This window comes from Seriola lalandi, unplaced genomic scaffold, assembly GCF_002814215.2.
Source record: "Seriola lalandi dorsalis isolate HSWRI2012SDOR001 ecotype SW California unplaced genomic scaffold, Sedor1 jcf7180002054574, whole genome shotgun sequence".
Classification (NCBI taxonomy): Eukaryota; Metazoa; Chordata; class Actinopteri; order Carangiformes; family Carangidae; genus Seriola; species Seriola lalandi.
This window is the reverse complement of record NW_019525127.1, coordinates 242,007-262,622: the sequence shown is the minus strand read 5'-3', so window position 1 is coordinate 262,622 and position 20,616 is coordinate 242,007. Positions and strand designations below refer to the sequence as shown.

The 20,616-nt window shown below is 40.3% G+C and overlaps 2 protein-coding genes across 2 annotated transcripts; both read right to left on the bottom strand.

Moving 5' to 3' along the window:
* Nucleotides 1-1,635: 1,635 nt before the first annotated feature.
* On the bottom strand, nt 1,636-12,891 carry LOC111663307 (monocyte to macrophage differentiation factor 2-like). Its single transcript, XM_023417473.2, has 7 exons — nt 12,483-12,891; nt 8,405-8,486; nt 8,005-8,165; nt 7,640-7,714; nt 7,444-7,545; nt 6,204-6,273; nt 1,636-6,104 (listed from the first exon to the last, which is right to left on the bottom strand). The coding sequence occupies exons 1-7, from the start codon at nt 12,494-12,496 to the stop codon at nt 5,901-5,903; spliced, it is 708 nt and encodes a 235-aa protein (XP_023273241.1). The 5' UTR covers nt 12,497-12,891; the 3' UTR covers nt 1,636-5,900.
* A 1,037-nt stretch (nt 12,892-13,928) lies between these two features.
* Nucleotides 13,929-20,167, bottom strand: LOC111663305 (actin-related protein 2/3 complex subunit 1B-B-like). Its single transcript, XM_023417471.2, has 10 exons — nt 19,974-20,167; nt 19,251-19,369; nt 18,313-18,417; nt 17,309-17,531; nt 17,098-17,205; nt 16,441-16,677; nt 16,249-16,324; nt 15,124-15,323; nt 14,469-14,559; nt 13,929-14,362 (listed from the first exon to the last, which is right to left on the bottom strand). Exons 2-10 carry the CDS (start codon nt 19,312-19,314, stop codon nt 14,324-14,326), a joined length of 1,143 nt encoding a protein of 380 aa, XP_023273239.1. The 5' UTR covers nt 19,315-19,369; nt 19,974-20,167; the 3' UTR covers nt 13,929-14,323.
* Between the last annotated feature and the right edge of the window lie 449 nt (nt 20,168-20,616).

Below are 20,616 nucleotides of genomic sequence, written 5' to 3'. Positions count from 1 at the left end.
TAAACAACTTGAATGTTGAACACCTACAAATTATATATATGAAATAATAAAGTAATGTAACTTATATTAATTCATTTAATAAACTCAAATAATACTGCACCACTTAATATACAACACAAATTAATATGGTTGGCTTATAATTAAAAAACTCCAAATGTGTACAATAATTAAAGTTACAGGATCTTCTTTTTAAAAAACAAATTATGTTTGGAAAATGAATCCCAACACTCTTGCAGAAGTCCCCACAATTCTGCTGCTCTTGAATGTTGCCTTGCTTTCACTCCTCTGTCCAGTTCATCACATCACGCTGGTCGTGGTTTTCTGTCTGTCATTGCCTTTTCATGGTGTAGAAAACTGTACTCACCTACACCTTGACTTTCTCTGCAGTTTCTCTAAAGGAAAGACCTACATTTTTGAGGGACTTATAATTGTCTGTCTGTCTTCCTTTGTGAATTTATTATGATATCAATATATATGATCGCAATAACTTACTTCCTGCTGTGCAATATTGTCCAAACCATGCTGGATAAGATGGTGTAGTAACAGTCTGTACCAACACTTCTTCTTCTTCTTTTATATACAGGGTCTGTAAGTCAGTTGGGACATCACTTACTTCCGTTGCTGCAGAAAAGCTGTCAGATCGTAACCCATTACTTGATCCCTGAAAAAGCTGTTTTTATACCTCTGAAACTTATTGTTTTTCAGTTTTTATAACTTTCTTCATTTCTTTTTTTTTTACCTCTGGTTTGCCACTAAACTTTGAACTACTTAAATTTCAATTTTAAAAAAAAGGGATGCTGTGAAACTTTTAACCAGTAGTGTCAAAAGATACTTTGAATAATAATTTGTTCCCGATTTACTTGGTTATAAATTCTTAAAATGACACCTTCTTTCCCTCCTTTCTCAAAATCCAGAACCTGTACATGTTGAACATGTTCGGGGGGTCCCGTATTAGATTTCATGGATAAACCTGCTGAGAGGATGTGAAGCAAAAGAGGCTGATGTCTTTTTGTTTGCATGTTATTTGGGATCTTCTCATTATTTGTAATGAAAGTAATGTTTTTTTTTTTTAGATAATAAAAAAGAAAAACAGGGACTTCTGATGTGTTTAGACTGCAGTACATTTGTTTCAAAGGTAAGTGGCTGAAATTTCAACATAAACATCTGTGATGGACCCATAATCAACTATTTAAAATGTTTCCTAAATATGATAAGATGAAATACTTTTGAGAAGTCTGATATTTCTTGCTTTTGTAAAACAGGAACTAATGGTACAGTCCCAGTAAAAACTCAGCAGTCACATAGTCTCCCTTTAAAGGGACAAATATAGTCAATAAAAGACATAATTAACATTTATTTAACCAATCACTCTTTATCACACCTTTGGTTTTCTAAACCAATCCTGTCCAATACAGCCCCTGTGTGATTTATGTTAGTGTCCCCGACATGAACGTAATAGGTTGAAGAGTTAACATTCATTCCAGAATATAGGTCAGGTACATCTGCAGATCATTTTGTCAACCGTGCATAATGTGCATCGTACAAAATATGTTTCTATGATCAAATATAAAGATCTGAAATTTTTCAAAAGGTGAAACATTCTAAAATAAAAAAAAACTCGGCAGTCCTGGAATATATTGCATGAAAAAGCTTTTTTATTACAAGAGAAATAGAAAAGATAAAAGCATTGTTGGCATCATATGGGCTTATCACAGCACAAAAGCACCACAGACACAAAAACCAATATTGAAATTGGAGAAAGAGACAGAAAGAATATGGAGTAATATAATCAGTCATGTAGAACCAGAAAGAAAACACCAGCAGCACTGAGAACAGAGCCACAATCACAGAGCGTCTATAAACAATGTACAGAGGGTCCATGAAGGCTTCATGGAGATTTTATAAAACCACAGAGCTCTATACAAAGTCAGGTGGGCACTGTATGTCCGAACGAGACATGTTATAACCAAGACAAGACAGACACACATGAAATCCTCAAATACTTCCTCTCAGAGTGGCCGAACCCGTCTGTGGAACTAGTCGAAATTCTGGCGATAAAACCTCCAACACAGTAAACTCAACAAGGCTGGAGCAAACACTGAGAGAACAAATACGAAAAGATACTGGAGAATGTATCTGAAGAGTTTTCTTTCCAAACTCAGATATCCACAGTGTGACAAATGTAACTCCCAGCCAGCTGTGACACTGAATTTGTTGTGATGTTAAATTACCACTCTCTGCTAAGTAAAATAAAATAAAAAACTGCAACCAAAGATTTGTGTTACCTCCTTTTTTCTTTTTCTTTTTTTTTAATCTCCAGTGTATTTATTGTTCAGATGTCTCAAAAAAAGAAACAGATTTGGTTGAATTTTGGATGTTTTTGTAGATTAGATGACGAGATGATTTACGACAGTAAAATGCTGCATTCATATGCTGTTTGGTAAGTTATAAATGCATTTTTTTGTTATTGAGGAATGAATATTAAGTTTTGAAATTAAAGTATATTTGACCTGTTCTGGGGGAGTCAGACAGCCGTGCAGACAGTCGCTCTTTTGTTAAGAATGTGCAGTTTTGTTCTATATATATTGTATAATATCATTTCTTACCTTTGCCCAAGAGGTAAAATGTTTTCAGTCCAATTATTTTTGCTTTGTTCTCAGTTTGTTTGTCTGCACGATATCTTTTAAGGGTGCAAAGTTTGGCCATGAAATGAGGAAGAAATTATTAGTTTTTTGTTTTGGAATCCGAATCTAGGTATGGTAAGGTATTTTAAAATTATCTCTCAACACTGCAAGATCAGGCAGTTTTTTTCCCCTTCCTCATTTTCTCATGAAATACTGCACCTATTTGAAAGAGAAAAAATCTGACACATGAATCTAGTAAATTGTTTAACACAACGAGTTTTGATGCAAATCTAACTGCGAGTTATGTGGTTTTTTTCAACATAATTAGCGAGTTTTGCAGCTTTGGTGAAAGCATGCTTTCTAGTTCTTATTATAATCTATAAACACTTTTGCCGCCATAATATGTGCAGTGGTTTTATATCAAGTTTCTGACTGACTTAAAGCTGCTTTGGTTATTCTATAAATGTTACCCATATGTAAAGCTAGCAGAAAACTTTTGTGGCTGCTGCCCTACTTGGGTTGTGAATAAGCAAGTGAAGCCGTGTGGAGCGATGCCAGCATTAAAGAAAGCAGCTTCACAGCTATTTGACGGTTTTGGTTGCTGCAGACAGCACCCGAACAGCAGCTTTAGTGGTCGCTGAATGTGGCTTCACGGGCGTTTAAAGCACGAATGATCCAAATCCTGAGAGACAGACAGCAGTGAAAAGATGTCGAACAGGAGCAGAGGTTTTAAAAAATAATTTGTTTGTACACCTATAAATACCAGATGGTTTGACCTGTTGGTCCTCAAGCCACATTTATCACACAACACAAGCTTGTCCGATATATCATGTGCCACCACATACAGTTTAACACTTAGAGAATACGTACATATTCAAATGTATTTTTAACGTGTTCAAGGTACATGCGTTCACGTGTAAACATAGACTCAGCCGATTAGAGGCTTTGGATTCATGGGAGTCATATATTATAGGATACATACGAACCCACACACACACGCGCACGCACACGCACACACGCACAAACACACACACACCTGAGATGCCTTAATATTGGGCCAGATTGTTCAACAATACTATAGCTTCAGTTTCCTTTCAAGTGTGAGACGTATATATGGTAGTAGTGTGCTATCAGTTGCGGCAGTAGGTCAGTCTTCTGGCAGTGCTGAGTCAGACAGTGGTTTTCCCCCCTCTGAGGTTTAACCATGTAGCTTTGACAAACTCTATCAAATGGGTCCCATTCGTTTAGGATGGAGATGATGAAGATAATCAGCGAACACTATGAGTACATCAGAAGAAAATATAGTTGAAATCAACATATATCATACTTCATTGATAAATATATACTGTATAAATCGTACTGATGACATCGTCACTTACTAAACCTAATCACCAACAGTAAACTATTAGAATTCAGTAAATATTCTCCATAATCTACTGAGTAGAGCCTAGTAAAGGTGGAAGCACACAGGTAAAGTCTTCAAGACTGAAACCATGAATATCCGTATGTTCAACATAAAAAAAGATCATTCTACAGTCATGCTTGATTCGGAAAATCACAGTAAATCACTGACTGAAGCAACCACTGTTAAAACCATATAGTGTACTAAAGTGTTAATAGCACAACTAATAACAATAACAGTGATAATACTATCTAGAGCTCTGAATTGTAATAGTAAATTACTGATGTCGCAACCTCTTAAATATAATCAAACCACATGATGCCTTCTGTTAATGATGATGATGATGATGCTTTAAATAATGTCCTATAACTAATTATGATAGTCAAGTCAGCTAATTGTAAACATTGTCTTCCTCTTGACAATAAGACAATGCCCTTCAATTCAGCTAAACACTGAATCTGGACGTGCACCACGAAGAGAGAAATCTCCAAGAATAGCTATTTAACCCCTGATAGTTGGAATGAAACTAAATTCCTGCAAAAATAAATAAATAAATACTGTAAAATAAAACTTAAATGAACTGAGGTGGTAAAGACTAAAAAGCTGTGTCCCATTTCACAGGCTGCTTCCCTTGAAGTCCAGATTCATCACAACAGGCTGACAGGGCAGTTTTGGTGCAAAGTCTCCTCCAAATGCAGCCTTCTGGTTTTTTTTTTGTTTGTTTGTTTTTTTTGCCACAGCTTGGAATACACAACCGGTGTTTGCTTTGTCACTCTCAAGTGTCCTACAATCTATTGCATGCCGGTCAATTGCTTAATGGTGCGTTCAACTGTCCTCATCAACTCGTTAAGTCAGGAAATATCACAATAACCACATCATATGTATGAGGTATTTCACTTCAGGTGGTCATGAGTCACTAAGCCAGTGCAGGATGTAGTAAATAATAAATGGGGCGTAATTTCAGCTGCGGATGATTTACTCACTGAAATCTCTCTAAACACTCGTCCAGCTGCTGTAATCCAGAAACTCTGGATTGATAAAAACTGATATGCTGCGCTGTAACATTTCCAAGCAGTAGCAGTGAGTTGTTGCTGAACAGTTTTGCCCTGGGCTTCACCTTACAGGCTAAATTGAGGTTGCCCTAACCCTCTGATTGGTGGAGGTTGTAGAGGCTGGACGAAGCCTTACAGGGACGGCAGCAGACGCTATTCAGGGCTGAAAAAGTACTGGCACCATTTTTTTAAAAATGATTAATATGTTTTTATTTTGATTCACAGCTAAAATTCTCCTAAAAAGACCATCATTCAAAGATAATGCAGTGGCCAATCCAGCATTCCCCATCAATGAAACTTTAGTGATGTTGAGTAAGAAAAGTGCTTTAATAAAACAGAATTTCACATCCTTTTTTGTTGGTCTTCTGCATCATAGCCCTCTGAAACCAAACTTAATCCCATGAAATAATGGATGCCAGGCATAAACTTCACTTCTTTCTACAAGTCTGGGAATGATGGTAAGCAGAGGCTGTTTAGATATGTTTCTTTATCACTAACCTGGTACACTGTTTCCCAGCTGTCCACCATGTGTTAAAGTAGAATTCAGGTATCTATCATCAAACATGCCCAAGTATTATCACTGTGAGGGCGGTTTCCTGGTGATAAAAATTAAAATATTTGACTTGATGAGTTGACGAGGACCGCTTGAATGCAGCATTTGTTTTGGTATCTGTGAGGTTCGACTGTATCATTTGGGGAAGAGGTACATGGTCACCCAACTAGCCTCCAAATGAGGCAGCCCCTGAATTTGAACACAGCTCACATCATCTCACTGAAGTCGCTCAAAAACGGGAGCTACTCCCTGTGAGGTCAGCGCTGATGTCATCTGGAGGTCTGGACCTGATTGGGTGGCTGGGCATAGAGGTACTTCCAGATGGCGTAGTAGTGTATGGCTGCTCCCATAGCAACAAAGAGGTGCCAAATGGCATGAGCGAATGGGACGATGCCATCACTTTTGAAGAAGACCATCCCCAGACAGTAGCAGGCTCCGCCCACCAGAAGCTCACACAGACCCGACTGCTCCGGCTGCGAAGAGGCAGAGCGTTTGTTAGTCTTCAGTTGTAGCGACATGGACAATGGAGACATGTCAAAACTACACACACTACCGTAGAAGAGCAGGCTCACCATTGAGAGGATGACCAGGGCAGGAAAAACTCCCATCACCGTGTAGCAGATTAACTCCATGACCTTGTATCTGATACAGAAGAATATTTAAGCACAGGTGTTCATTCTTGACCTAAGTGACAGTATGTGTAACAAAATAATCTCAGCTCAAAGGTCACTTACTGGCTTTTTCTGAGCTTTTAACCAAGTCTAAGTGTGGAATTTGGTCAAGGGAGGTTCTTGTCTTTAGGGTGTACCACTAGATATTTAACGTATTGAATGGTGTGTGTTAAGTTGCGACTCTTTGAGACATGAACGACTCTGTTAAGTTCTGCCACTTAAATGCATTTTAATGTGAATGGCATTCAAGGTTACTTAACGTCCCCTTTATACTTCTTCTATACTTCTTGAAGTTACTAGACAACTCTTTTATTGTCAACGGCCATGTTCACACGACTTTTCCTATGCAACCTCACCAGGGCCAAAGTTTCCTGTCTTTTCACAATAAGAGCGCCAGCTTCCTCCCGTACAGTATAACATGTACACTCTCATTCTCACCCTCTCTCTCAGGCAGTTATTCGGAGGCTGATTATAATGAAACCAGTGTGAAAATGTTATAAGAATACTTGTGTATGAATGCATATAACTAATCAAAGAGGTTTGGTAAAGAGGTGCAGAAGAAAAAAATCTTGAAATCATGTACATTTTTAAAGGGATAGTTGGGGTTATTTGACGTGCGTTTGTATGAGGTAGTCCTGCAGTGTCGGTGTATTACCTGAAGTAGATTCAGGTCAGCACGGTGCAATTCAGGAGACACGGCAGAAGGCCGCAGCAGCAGCCACCGGTCAGGTGTGTAAATCAGAAAGTGGCATAATACAGTGCGCTCTGTGGGTGCACTTGTGCGTAGGTTAACTTAAACTTTAATAAGTCATCTCTGTTTACAGCCTCATGTTAACCTACATATATCTTTATACAGATTTAAAGATTTTACATTTTGGTGAAAATAAATAATTAAAAAAATACTCTGGTCAGAACACAGTATCCTTTAAACCCTGAGTCTGGATTTCAGAATCAGATTAGTCCATCCCTACACTTAGGTCATGTGATGAAGATCATGGTATGCAACGATAAGCTCAGAAAAAGCGAGTAAACGGGCCATTGAGTCGAGATTTTTTGTCACACAGGAGGAATATTGATTAGATTAATAAATAAAGAGACAGTCTGATACTGATGAAAGTAAGTGTTGGATGTTCGAGCTGACCTCTCGTGGAAGAAGAAGACATAGGTGGTACCAAAAGAGGCCATGACCCACACCAGCCAGCGCATGTGGCTCGCCCAGGGACCCAGTTCCCGCAGGTTCAGCCTGGTTAGGAATAAACAGGAAGACATGATGATGAATATATACACACTCTCCACACATATACACACACTCATACTTAGCAGGCTGGGTTGTTTACCAAGGGGCGTAGGAGGCAGCAATGAAGAAATAGATCACCATCCTGTCACACATGTGGAAACAGTGCTCCACAGACCTGAAGAGAGAGACCAAACAGCCTCATGACACCTGAGTGACACTGTTTATACATGTAACATCAGTGTCTTTTACATCTCAAAAACAAATATGGAATGCAGGGATACACATTCGCTCCAGAGAAGGACAAACAGTTTCCAAAAAACACCAACTAATCTGAAAAACTCACAGAAAAAGAAGTAGCTGTTTTTTCTGCGTCCTCTTCAACCATTTCACCATATTAATCTGCAATATTACAGTGCCATTAAAGTGTGTGTGTGTGCGTGCGTGTGTGTGTGTGTGTGTGTGTACCGTAAGTGGCTCTTCTTCCAGGCCACAGTGTGAAACAGGGTGGAGATGATGAAGAGCGAGCTGAGCCCCGCCCCGTACACCCAGGCCGACAACCGCTCCCATTGGTCCTCTGACTGGAAGTGCAACAACGAGCTGCCCAGCAGGCTGGGGATTATCCATAACTACATGAATTCATGACATAAATGAAACATGAGATACAGACAGGCAAATAAATAACTATGCAAGATCAACTGAAAGCATGTGTGTGATGTACTGTATGTGTGGTCAGAAAAAAACCTGGTGGTGTCCGTGTCATTTGTCTGTTTAGTAATGATGCTGGTGTCAAATCATCTGTGTCAGGTTAATGATCACTTTCTGAGTAAGTGTGTGTGTGTGTGTGTGTGTGTGTGTGTGTATTCACCGCATGCGTGGCACAGTTGGCAGCATGCTCATATTCTGTGGGCTGGTATCTCTTGTTAGGAGGAACACGGTTGTTCATAAACCTGGAAATATCACAAATCAACAAATGTAATGTAACAAATGTATATTCAATAGCATCTTTATGATCTGTGGAGCAGCAACGATTAGTTGATTAATCGATCAGTCGATTGACGATAAATTAATATGCAAATATGCAACTGTTTTTATGATTGATTAATTGTTTTTAGGAATTTTTTAAGAAAAAAAATATATCAGCATTTTCTGATATTTTTCAGTCCGAACGATAAATAAACATAATAACTGACAAATGAATTGATAATGAAAATAACCTTATCAATCGTTGCAGCTACTGATCTGAACTAAAATCTATGACATTAGATTCTTCTATATACAACAATAATACATAGGCAATTTACACACTAGCAAAGCCGCAAATAAGAATTAAAATTACAAAAGCTTTTTTACAGCAGTGTTATTTATTTCTCATTAAAAACAGCTTTTTGTGATGTGTGCTATTTAAAAAAAAAGAAATCTGTTTTAATCAATGTTTTTCTTCTTCTTAATGTCCTAAAAACATGTTGAACATCTTAAATATTTGTATCCATTTGTATCTCAGTGGTGCTCACAAAATTTCACCCCACCCTGTCCTTTTGCTTAGCAACACTAGATCATGCTTCAACTTGTTGCCATGGCTGCTGTTGCCTGGCAACAGTGGGTAACCACGGACCGACTGAACCAGAGGTTTTGTCCTGATGATCTCTTTCATAAACGATTCACGTGTACAGATACGCCTGCATGTTCACACACACACACACACACACACACATATTCTTTCGAACAGGAACACTTTGCACAGAAACCCAAACAAACACAGATCAGGAGGTAGCACTCCATTAGTGATGTCACTGTTGTCATAGAAACCATTGAGCAGGGATACCACAGCAGAAAACTCCTGGTTTCTTTCATCTTTCTTTCCTCATCTCTTCCATCTCCCTCTCCTGTTCCCCCGGCCCTGTCTCCTCTCTGCCTCCCGATGATTAAATTAACATGCAGGACGGCAAATGGACAAAGATGTACATGCACACAACACACACACACAGACACAGACATGTACACACACACACACACACACACACAGTCATAAACCACAACCCCTCCCTATTTTTATGCTGCATCTTGCAGAGCCAGATTTCATAAGAGACCTAGATTTAGCGATGTCTCTGTCTCTTCCTCACTCACACACACACACACACACACACACACACACACACACACACACACACACACACACACACACACACACATTGTTCTAAGATCAGAGGGGCTCAAAATAAGAAAGAGGCTCCCTTCAGAGGAAATACCACTCAAATTAAAAATGCATACATATAAATTTAGAGAAAGGAAAGTCAGTTAGCTTTTCTAAACTTGAAGATGCCCTTTGCCAATGTTAGAAAACACCTAATTTATCTGAACTATACATCTATGGAGCTGTGCATGTATGTGCCATCTCATTAGGGGAAAAAAGCAAACATTCAGAGGCTGTCAAATTCACAGCTGGATGTTCACATATGCACACAGCCTGCAGCATTTCATAAAATCAGCAGTTTCAGTATCAGCAGTTATATTACCCTTAAATCTAACTGTGCTATATTTCTATGTTGTTGTGCAACAGTGTGGAACATGATGTTTTCCTCCTACACTTAAGCTGTTTCAAATCTTCCTTGTTTTCAAAAGTAAAAATAAGTGATACTACTGATCCCGCACAGACAGGTACAGGAGATAAAACTCAAGAAGAGGTGAGAACAGATAGAAAATCCACCTCACATAATGACAATAATGCGACAGGGATCTTAACAACCACGGCTCATCCTTTCCTTTCCCTCCATCTCCTCCAGTGTGCTCCCTTTCCTTAAGCAGCTGTTTTCAAAGTGACGCTGGTTCAGAGCTATTAATACTAACTGACCCAGCCCAGAAACACACCGTCCTGTCCCCAATAACAGGCTTCCTCGCCCTGTATCCAACGCTGGCCTCACACTGTCTGACTGACTCTCTCTTTGGTGTGTGTGTGTCAGCGCCAGGCCCAGCAGGCTTGGCCGGGTCATTAATGACTTTATCAAGCTGGCTGATAATTACCAGGCCAGAGGCCAGGCAGAAAGACACAGAGAGAAGTGGACAGAGAGGAGCAGCGCTGTGGAAACGTCACGATAACTCCTACAACAACAGCAGGACGGGCAGAAGGAAGTGTCTCTGCTTCAGCTGTCTCGCTGAACCATGAAGACCACAACCTCAGTCCAGTTAATGGTCAACATGAATTAATATTAAAGCTGGTTTTTATCTGCTCTGTGTGCAAGTACAGCAAGTACAAATACGGTGATGGACAGTACTTAAGAAAAAGCCAAACATTTGGTTTTCTCTTTCTTATATCACAACAAATATAAATATATTTAGGTTGTAGATAGTTGGTCAGACAAAATATGCAATTTGAAGATGTCGCCTTGTGCTCCCGGACACTGTGACAGACATTTTAATCGGATAATTAATAAAAAAATCAACAGTGGAAATACTCGTTAGCTGTAGCCCTGTAGTCTCGTGGACTCTCAACAGGAGGTATGTAAAAACTATTATTTTCATCGCTGATTAATCTATGAGGAAATGTCAATAAAAAAGAGCAGAAAAATATCCATCACAAGTTTGAACAAGCCTCGTTTGGTCTGACCGACACTCCAAAAGCCCAAAATATTACATTATAAATGATATGAACTGTAGAAAAAGCAGCAGCTCTTCACATCTGAAAAAACTTGAAGCAAAGAATATTTGACATTTGTTGCTGATTAATTATCTTTTGATTAACTACTCATCATTAATTGTTTTGGCTCCAATATAAAGCTGTGAACAATATTAGAACAGCTGCTCAAACAAAGGAAATGTTTTCATATTTCTTTGCAACAAAGTAATAAACAAAATCACCTGCCACCTTCTTGATTTATTCGCTTTTATTACTGGACGGGTTCAAAAATTGGAAGCTGTCCTGCAGGACAACTCATATCACGTCAAGTAAAACTGTGATAATTTGGCCACAGCCTCAGTCTCTACTGTAGCATGACAACACACTGAGCTCACACTCTCCACACATGCAACGCTTTCTGATTTTATGTAGCAGTTGAGGGGGGGGGGGGCTTCTCGCTTGTGGACAGCAGAAAATATTTGGGTATAAAAGGGTTTTGCTCCAGGATTGAAACAACAACAATTTTGATCATCACTTAATTGTTTCAGTCATTTTTTAGACGCAAAAATCCTAAAAACAAATATGATGGTTACAGCCTCTAAAACAACGTAAGGATTTGTTGCTTTTTATATCAGTATAACCTGAATATCTTTAGGTTTCTGAGCTATTGGTGAGAAAAACAAAACTAAATCTTGTTGGACTTGTGATGGACATCATGTACTATGTTCTGACAGTTCATCAGTAGATGAACTGATATGAAAATAAGAGTCGCTGGTGGTCTTAAACTGCTCTGTTTGACCTCTTCCTGCTGTGAAACCCACCCAACGCCACCGGGACAACCTCAACCTGTAGACCCGACTGGCTTTCGTGTGCAAGTCCAAAGATGTACAGTAAGTCAAAGACACTGAGGACAATGAGGATGTGTGTTTGTGAGGCCTTCTGTGTCTCAGAAAGGACAGAAAGAGAGGAAGCTGAAGAGACAGCAAGATGATGAGGAGGAGGAGGAGGAGGAGGAGGAGGAGGAGGAGGAGGGAAGTGGCAGGTTTGTGTATAAACCCAAATAAACCCTGGACTACAAGATTATTACATCACTAGTTCAGAGATACGTTGAAATAAATTTACTTAAAAGAAAAAAAAAATTCATTCAAGATCATTTTTTTTTAAAGATCATTCCCAAACCCCTTTCAGCATCCTCCTCCTCTTCCTCATCATCATCACCATCATTAACATCACTATCAGGCAGCGAGATGAGACATGTCTCCGTTTCTGTGCGGTGTGTGACTCTTCATCATGTTGTCAGCGGGGTGAAACGATGAGAAATAACACGACCTACCTTACAAGATTCATTTACAGTGGAAATAAGCAACAGTTGACAGCAGACAGACAGTACGGCTAAAGCCTGAATCCCTCCTCTCTTGAGTGTTGAGCGATCAAGCGTCGCGGTCTGATCAGTTCAGCTCGGATTGTAACGGGCACATCTAACGCAACGTCACGGGCATCGCCGCTTCACCGGGAAGACGTCGTCGTCGTCTTATCCTCATCTCAAGCAGCACCGGGAGACGGACGCATCCCGACCCAGCTGCCTCCAGAGGATCCAGTCCGGAAGTGTGGGCGTGCGGGGACGGTCTCTGAGGAAGCAGCCGGTTTTCCTGCACGGTCGGTGGTGGTCTCCCTCTCTCTCTCCCCTCTCTCTCTCTCTCTCTCTCTCTCTCTCTCTCTCTCTCTCTGTGCCGGTTCACCTCATCACGACTCGGTGAGGAGGGTTGTTTTTACCACTGAGGGCTGCCACATCATTTTCTGAGGGACTGGCTCATGATGACTGGGGAGATTCGTGCCGATATGCGCCTGTATGTGCAGCCCCCGGTTCTGCCTCTAGGTGGAGATGGAGGCTGATGATATAATGCGATGACGATGGTTGTGCGTTTTTATTATTGTGTCAAGCTAAATCGATATTTAAGGAGCAGAAGTCCCTGCTCAGATGACTGATTCTACTTGAAAACCTCCTAAAAAAAAAATATATATATATATATATATATATATATATATATATATATCAGCGTTCTGGTCAGTGCTAGGCTGTAACCAGGACTTGGTGAAGACACATTAAATCTTCTGATTATATAAAAATAAATGCCCATCTCAATTTCCCAGAGCTAAGGTATTGACTTCAACTTTCCTGTTTTGTTCAACAAACAGATATTCAATTAACAGTGATGTAAAAGTGAGAAAAACAGCTGGGTGGATGCAAATATTATACAAATAAAACAGTTAATCGACCAAAATAGTTGTAATTTTCTCTTCTGGGCCAACATATGCCTTGGTCCTCAGCCCGAGTCTGGCCCTTATACTTCCACATCTGGGCAGTGTCCGGCTGTTATTCGCCAGGATGGACTGACAGCTGGAAGACTGTGGTCCAGATGTGGAGGCAGCATCTTTAAATCATGCTGTATATTGGCCAGATTCAGGCCGTGGAATCAGGCATGTACTGAGCCATAAGAAAACAAGCATGTGGGCCAAGTATGTATAGTTTCAGCTGTTGAGTCTTTCTTCTCATGTTATTCATTCATTTAACTGTTTGTTTCCTACAAATGTTGTTGTCTTACATGTTGGTCTAATTCTGTTTTAAAGTTTCCTTCATAATAACAGATATATATATAATTCTATTAGACAAATACTGAATCCATTACTTTTTGCCAAACAGTAACATTTAAAGAAAAAAAAAAATCCAAACACATCCACACACACGCACACACACACACACACCTGCAATGAACAAAGCTTTGTTGAATACTGTAACAGCAATCATTTATTAAATGCATATTATGACCAGCATAAGCTTTAAACAAGTACTGCAGCATTTCATCCTGATTAATATAAAATTTCTGCTTTAAGCGTTCAGCTCAGACTGAACTGTCTGTGACTATACTGATCGAACTCGTGAAGTACCGTTTGCAGACCTGTGGTCAGTCCCTCTGTGCACAGTGTTGACTTTAACAAGCTCAGCAAAGAGCTTCAGAGGGATTACAAACACTGTTTGACCCGAGTCTGATCGTTTAACCTGTATATAAAAAAATACCTGATTAAAATATGGCCGAGAAGCTTTGTGTGATAAGGCAGCGGTGTTCATATCTCCAGAAGCTACTATACTTTGGGTGGTTTAACGTTAACTTCAGTTCAGACTATCTTCAAGTTCTTCATTGAGGACTCCAGAGTCTGAAAGAGGAAAGTGAAACACTCAAAAACATGTCTGCATTATGACTGACATCATGTCAACAAGATATAAGATCATCATGTGTTCTCTTTGCAATGTGTTAATTACCTTGACATCCCAGATGCCCATTCCTCCATCCATGCCAGTGGTGCAGAACTTGGTGCACTGGTTTCTTCCTCCTTCCAGCACCGAGATTTGGCTGAAATACAGTGTGAGACAAGTCAAACTCTGTGTACAAACAGAAAGCAGCTTATTTTAACATAGGTGATGATGATTATGCATATCCTCAAATTAAAAAATAATGTTAGGTAAACATCAATGGGCACACAAAGCTTTTAAATATTTCAATATTTCTGTGCAAGAGTTTATGTTTTTTTTTTTTGTACAGACAGTGAAATTAAAAAAGCTCTGTCAGTGCTTTCCTCAAACAAGAATTTCATTTTCTCTCTTGCTTATACTAATAAGAGGGAAATTGTAGCATTTCACTACACGGTCTTATTTTATTTTCATTTTGACGTCACACACTTACTTTACTAAGATTCTGTGTGTTTAATATTGAGACATTAAAAGTTGTTGTTGTTGCTGTTGTTGTTGTTAACCTCCAGCAGTCTTCTCATAAGTGCAAATAAGACTGCAATAGAAATGCTTTTAGAAACAATAAACTATATACTCATCACTTGAATCTTGATTTCCCTTGTCTGTCTCCCTGTACACCACCTAAATCTTTCAGTCCGCACTCAACGCGTTTGTTTCCCCTCCTCACCTGATGCTGTTCTTGTGCAGGGTGTTCAGATCCTTTTCGGTGCTCTGGGTCTCTGAGGCCCGGCGGTCCAGGTTCTGGAAACGTTCCCTGGCACTGATGCCCTTCTGGGCCGCCTGCTTAGGGACGTCCAGCTTGCCACCAAATGTCAAGCTGCCCTTTGCACCGTCGTACACAAACAGCACCGGGTAACAGTCATGGCCCTGGAGGAGCACAGATACACATGAGGATTGATATTTTTTATATCCCAATATATATATATATATATATATATATAACAATAAAAGCTCAAACCACTATAATGTAGAATCTTTTATTTTGATGGTAGCATTTAGTAAGCAAACTCGAGAACGATAGAGATACTGCTGCTGTGTGATTCACATTACTGAGACTACATGCTGACTTTATGACTGCTACTATAAATACACAACATTTTACCATGTAACACATTAACATTGCACAGATTTCATCCTCTTTTCTGCTCGTGGAACCAGAAGCAAAGAAAAAATGTGCCCTATTGATAATGTATTTCTCTTATTTGAAAGTCTTTTTCGTGGCATTTTTGCCTTCTTTAGATAGAATACTAAACAGCTGGTTGAATATAAGGGAGGGAGAGTGATGGAGGGATTACACACCACAAATAGACATGATCCAGGGACATTGCGATCATATGGATGGCAACTTTAACCTCCTCAAACGAGCCCCATTGATGTCTTCAAGCAACTGACTCAATTCGCCATCATCGTGTAATTGGCACTTGTGGCCACAGTGGCCACTGTTCAGCACCGACTCTCACTTTAAATGGTAAATTTATGAATCTGCCTGTTGTTGTCATTTAAAAAGAATACTGAACTTCCACAGGTTAAGATAGTGGAATAAAATGAACGCTTCTACCTAAATAAATATGGAAAAATAAAATAAATAAGATACTTTGGATAATGACACACCAATAACATGTTGAATAAAGACTGTTCCCTTTCACATTTGTTTCTTTTGATCATTTGATTTGTCAACATTGTGGACAGACTCACAAATAGAGTAAACATGAGAAGAATAAAAGCAACTGATTCATAAACTGAAGCTGAATGTGTTCAGAATAAACACTGGATGTGTATTGTGAATACTCACGGCGGCCACTAAGCTGTTCTCAGTAATGAAGGTGACACACAGAAGAGGAAGTGTCTCAGAGCTCAGACTGTTCACCCTGTGGAAGTCAAAACAAAGGTCAGCGTGCACAAACACACATGAACACACACACACACACACACACACACACACACACACACACACACACAGGTATGTGCCCCCGCCCTCTCTTACGTGCCGGTCTTGCCTCCCTCTGCGACAGACACGGTGGAGTCATGGGAGGTCCAGGCCAGGCGGCTGCCGGAGTGTGAGAAGCACACGCTGTGCACCCAACCACCGCCTCCTCCTGAACTCTGATCTGCAGCTCCAGACCCTCCGGATTCAAACAGCATCTCCCCGAACGGCATCTTGCTGCCCCAGGGAGTGGGGCCAGGCTTTTCCTCCACCTCCTTAATGTAGGCTGAAAACACCCTGTAAGCGAGAGGGAGACATGAGTTATTGTAGCTGTTATTGTTCATGGCCGAGAAGTTTATTAGGTTCATTTATAATAACTTATTCTGCTTTATCTGTATGTTGAGTGTTGTATGAGTGAGTTACTGTTTGTTCTTGTGAAAATAGATTTAAAAACTTTGTAAATTATTGGATTTAAGATTTTAGATTTGAATGAGGCTAGACATGAGTTTAGTTTATGTTCATGTTTATATTCAGTTTATATTATGTTTCTAGAGTTGCAGCTGGTGGCTATTGAGTGAACATACACAAGCACGGGACACAATTTAACCTTTGAGCCTCTATTTAAATAATATTTCCACAAAGAAAAAAAACTGTATCAACAAAAAAAAAAACGGAGAGGAATGAAAGAGGCGGGAGAAACGCATCTGTTTTGATTACCTGCATTTGAAGTCACAGGATCCAGCAGCCAGAAGGACATTGTTGGGATGCCAGTCCAGGCTGAGGATGGTGGAGCGGATTGGCTTCTTGATGTGCTTACACACCCACCTGTAAGGAACCACAGCATGTTAGAAAACAACCCAATCTGCAGTTCATAATGATTAAATGCAACATAAACTAGGGGAGAGGAGGCCACCCTATAAAAACTCACCAGTCGTTCTCCTGCTCAAAGTAACAGATGGAGATGAGGCGGGAGCCGCTGCCTACAGCAAACTTGTTCTCCTTCGGTGACCACTTCACACAGCGAGCGGCGCGATTGATCCTGAGGATGACCAGGGTGGGCTTCCACGTGCCCTCTTTAAGGGTCCACACGTAGGCGTTACGGTCCGCGCCGCAGGTAACTATACGGTTACTGTCTGGAGCCCAGTCAATACCTGCAGGAGAGAGAAGCTCTTATTGATGTTTCATCTTTGTACATACATCATGATATATATACTGTGTATATATATATTATATATTATATATTATATATACATGGACATATATATATATGTATATATATATACTGTATATATATATATACAGTATATATATATATATATATATATACTGTATATATATATATATGGACAGAAGTGCAAGTGTGTGGTAACAAGGTCCACTTTAATTAACTTAGCTTAGCATACAGCTAACCAGTGGCAACTCCAGGAAGACACTGAAATAACTCACATAAACCACCAGCTCATTAAACCACAACTTGGTGTTTTTCAGCTTTGATTTTTGTCCCATTCAAACAAACAAGGTATAGCATGTTTATATTTGGGTGGATTTTTATTAAATTTGGTAAAGCTAGGCTAGCTGTTTCCCTGTTTCCAGTCTTTGTGCTATGCTAAGCTAAGCTGGTGGTAATAGCTTCATATTCAAATACAGACATGAGAGTGGTATCGATCTTCTAATGTAACTCTCAACAAGAAAAGTGTATTTCCAAATATACAAAATCTAATTAAAAAACTATACTGTGTGTGTGTGTGTGTGTGAGAATGGCATGTCTAAATATACTCAGTCAACTGTTAAATGTTTTAAATCCTCATCATTGTTTATTAGGTTCAGTTGGACAGAACAGCTGCATTTTTTGCAACTTGTATTTGTTTGTTGGAGGTTAATATAAAACTTAAGTCAGTAAATCACTCTTTGTGTTTGTGTAGTGTGCCTCACCTGTCACCTGCCCGTTATGCTCCTTCAGCTCATGAATCTTGGTCCACTTGGTCCCATCTTTCTTGTAGATGTGGACGTCATGGTTGTTGGGGCAAAGGGCGATCTCTGCAGCACAAAAACACATTCAAATACATTGTACATCAACAGAGAGAGCAGTGCAAATTAGTTCGACATATAAAGAGGAAATTCCCCAGTGTGAGGACAAAGTACAGTGTGACTGACAGGAGACGTTTATGATGGGACGATCAGTGGAGTGTGACACAGAACAGCTGACTTGGTGCATGAGAACAGAGAAAACTGGAGAAATACAGAATGTATCTGCCCGCAGGCGGCTCACAGACACATGGTATCTTTAAATAGATAAATGTGCAAGAACTGCGACCTTCCTTCCCATAATGTTGTAGCAAACCCTGCGCTGGTTGTAGTCAGCAGATGAGTCAGAAGCAGCGTTTCTCTGAGAGCAGCAGTGTGGGTGCTTTGGTGTGCAGTTTTGTTTTTTGCTTTTTGAGTGCACATCCAGGAATATGAACCAACTAAAGTGTTCCGCTGAGAGTGGAGTGAAACTACAACTGTGCGAGTGTATGACTCGACCACAGCCGCATCTTACATCCGTTTTTGCCCAGAAACCAAAGCGGTGATCAAAACAGCCAAATATGGCATTAGTTTCCTGCAGCTAATGGAGCACAAGAGCTTCTCAGAAAGGCCCCCAGGCGCCACCCTCACTGTTACAGGAAACAGGAAATACCTTCTCCCACCTGGGAGCCAATCACAACCCTCTCTGTCTCTTACAGCAGTTGTTCTTTGGCGCAGATACTAGTTGGAGCAAGATGTTCCATGATGTCTGTATTGAAAACAGTGTGCAGTTTAGAGATGAGACCACTCGAAGACACTGAAGTACAAGCCCCGAGTGACCAATCAGAGAAGGCGAGCAGACTTACGGGTCCGATCTTTGTTCCAGGCATGGCAGCTAATTGGTTCCAGCAGGAAACTATGGTACGCCATGGCCAATCAGATGTTAGAAACAGACCAGGAAGTGGGGCGCGGAGAACAGTCAAGTCTAGAAAAACAGAAGTCACAATATTCTCTTTACCATGAAGAAGTGAAAAGAGTAAGAAAACCGTTAGAAGCTGTGATGAAATTTACACAGTTGTTTTTTTAAGATTCAGTCAGAGGTGGTCCAGACTACTTGAGGGAACTTTTGAGGGGTAAAACCCACCATCAGCTGACTTTAACTCTGCGAGCACACAACACTGAGCTTATCTCACTCAGGTTGTGTTAATGAAATCCAGACTTTCAGAAACACGAGAGGAATGATGCAGGTCAAGGGTAACACACATCCCCCAAACAAACTTCACCCTCCACAGTGAGAGCACACAACCAGGAAATCAGTTCACACAGATCCATCACAGTCAGTTACTTCACAAAAACTAATTAAAAAACTAATTTCACATAATAACCTCCACGTTTCTGTGCTCTGAGTGAGCGTGAGGGCAGCAGGAGTGCCTGTTGCACACTTCCTACATTTTCCTAAAAATGCATTACACTTACAAAGTGTGTTTGTCTGTGTGTGTGTGTGTGTGTGTGTGTGTGTGCCTGTGTGTGTGAGAATGACATGTCTAAACATACTCAGTCAACTGTTAAATATTTTCTAGGCTACTTACCCCGAGGGCAGGACAGAGATGAATGGGTGAAGAGCTGCAGAGATGGACAGAGAGAGAGAGAAAGAAGAGAGAGAGGCAGAGGAAGCTGGCGGATCAAATAAAGACGAGGGTACTCAGCTCGCGGACTCTGGCCAGTCAACGCGAACGCTAACGACAGAGTGAGCTCAGGAAGAGAGAAGCTGAGCCGAAGAGAGGGAGGAGAGGTCAGAGGGGGAAGTGGAGGAGGGTACAGTGAAGCTCTGAAGGGGAGACATACAGGAAGTTAATTCAGACTTATGCTCAGGGTGGAAAAGATCACGGGTGCCACCTCCTTAAAATGTAAGAGACTGGGATCAAACTTTTAATTCTTTAAAAGGAACAGGAGGGGAAAAGGAAGTTTTGCCTCAGTAAAACTAGGAAGGGAGGGAGGAGCAGAAGCACAATACAATGTTCTGCAAAAAAAAAAGGAGGAGGTAAACTGAGGGGGGAGGCAAAAAAAAAAAACTTATGAAGCATGAAAGACAGAAAAGAAAGGGGAGGGACACATATTCACTTCTGCATAAAGAAAGAGGAAGAAGGAAAAGGGGAGGGAAGAAATGTAAACTGCAAAATAGGGTGGGGGGAGGAGGGGGCTGGCGTCAGGAGAAAGAAGTGGTTGACTACA

Bases quoted from the DNA above. Each gene is read 5' to 3' on its own strand.
- LOC111663307 (XM_023417473.2), bottom strand. The intron at 8,166-8,404 runs GTGAATACACAC...GAATTCATGTAG, and splicing joins CCAACTGTGCCACGCATGCG to TTATGGATAATCCCCAGCCT. The intron at 7,715-8,004 runs GTACACACACAC...CTCTCTCTTCAG, and splicing joins TGGAAGAAGAGCCACTTACG to GTCTGTGGAGCACTGTTTCC.
- LOC111663305 (XM_023417471.2), bottom strand. From the start codon at position 19,314: ATGGCGTACCATAGTTTCCTGCTGGAACCAATTAGCTGCCATGCCTGG. The intron at 16,325-16,440 runs GTAAGAGAGGGC...TGACTTCCACAG, and splicing joins GAGGGAGGCAAGACCGGCAC to GGTGAACAGTCTGAGCTCTG. The intron at 14,363-14,468 runs GTAATTAACACA...TTCCTCTTTCAG, and splicing joins TGGGCATCTGGGATGTCAAG to ACTCTGGAGTCCTCAATGAA.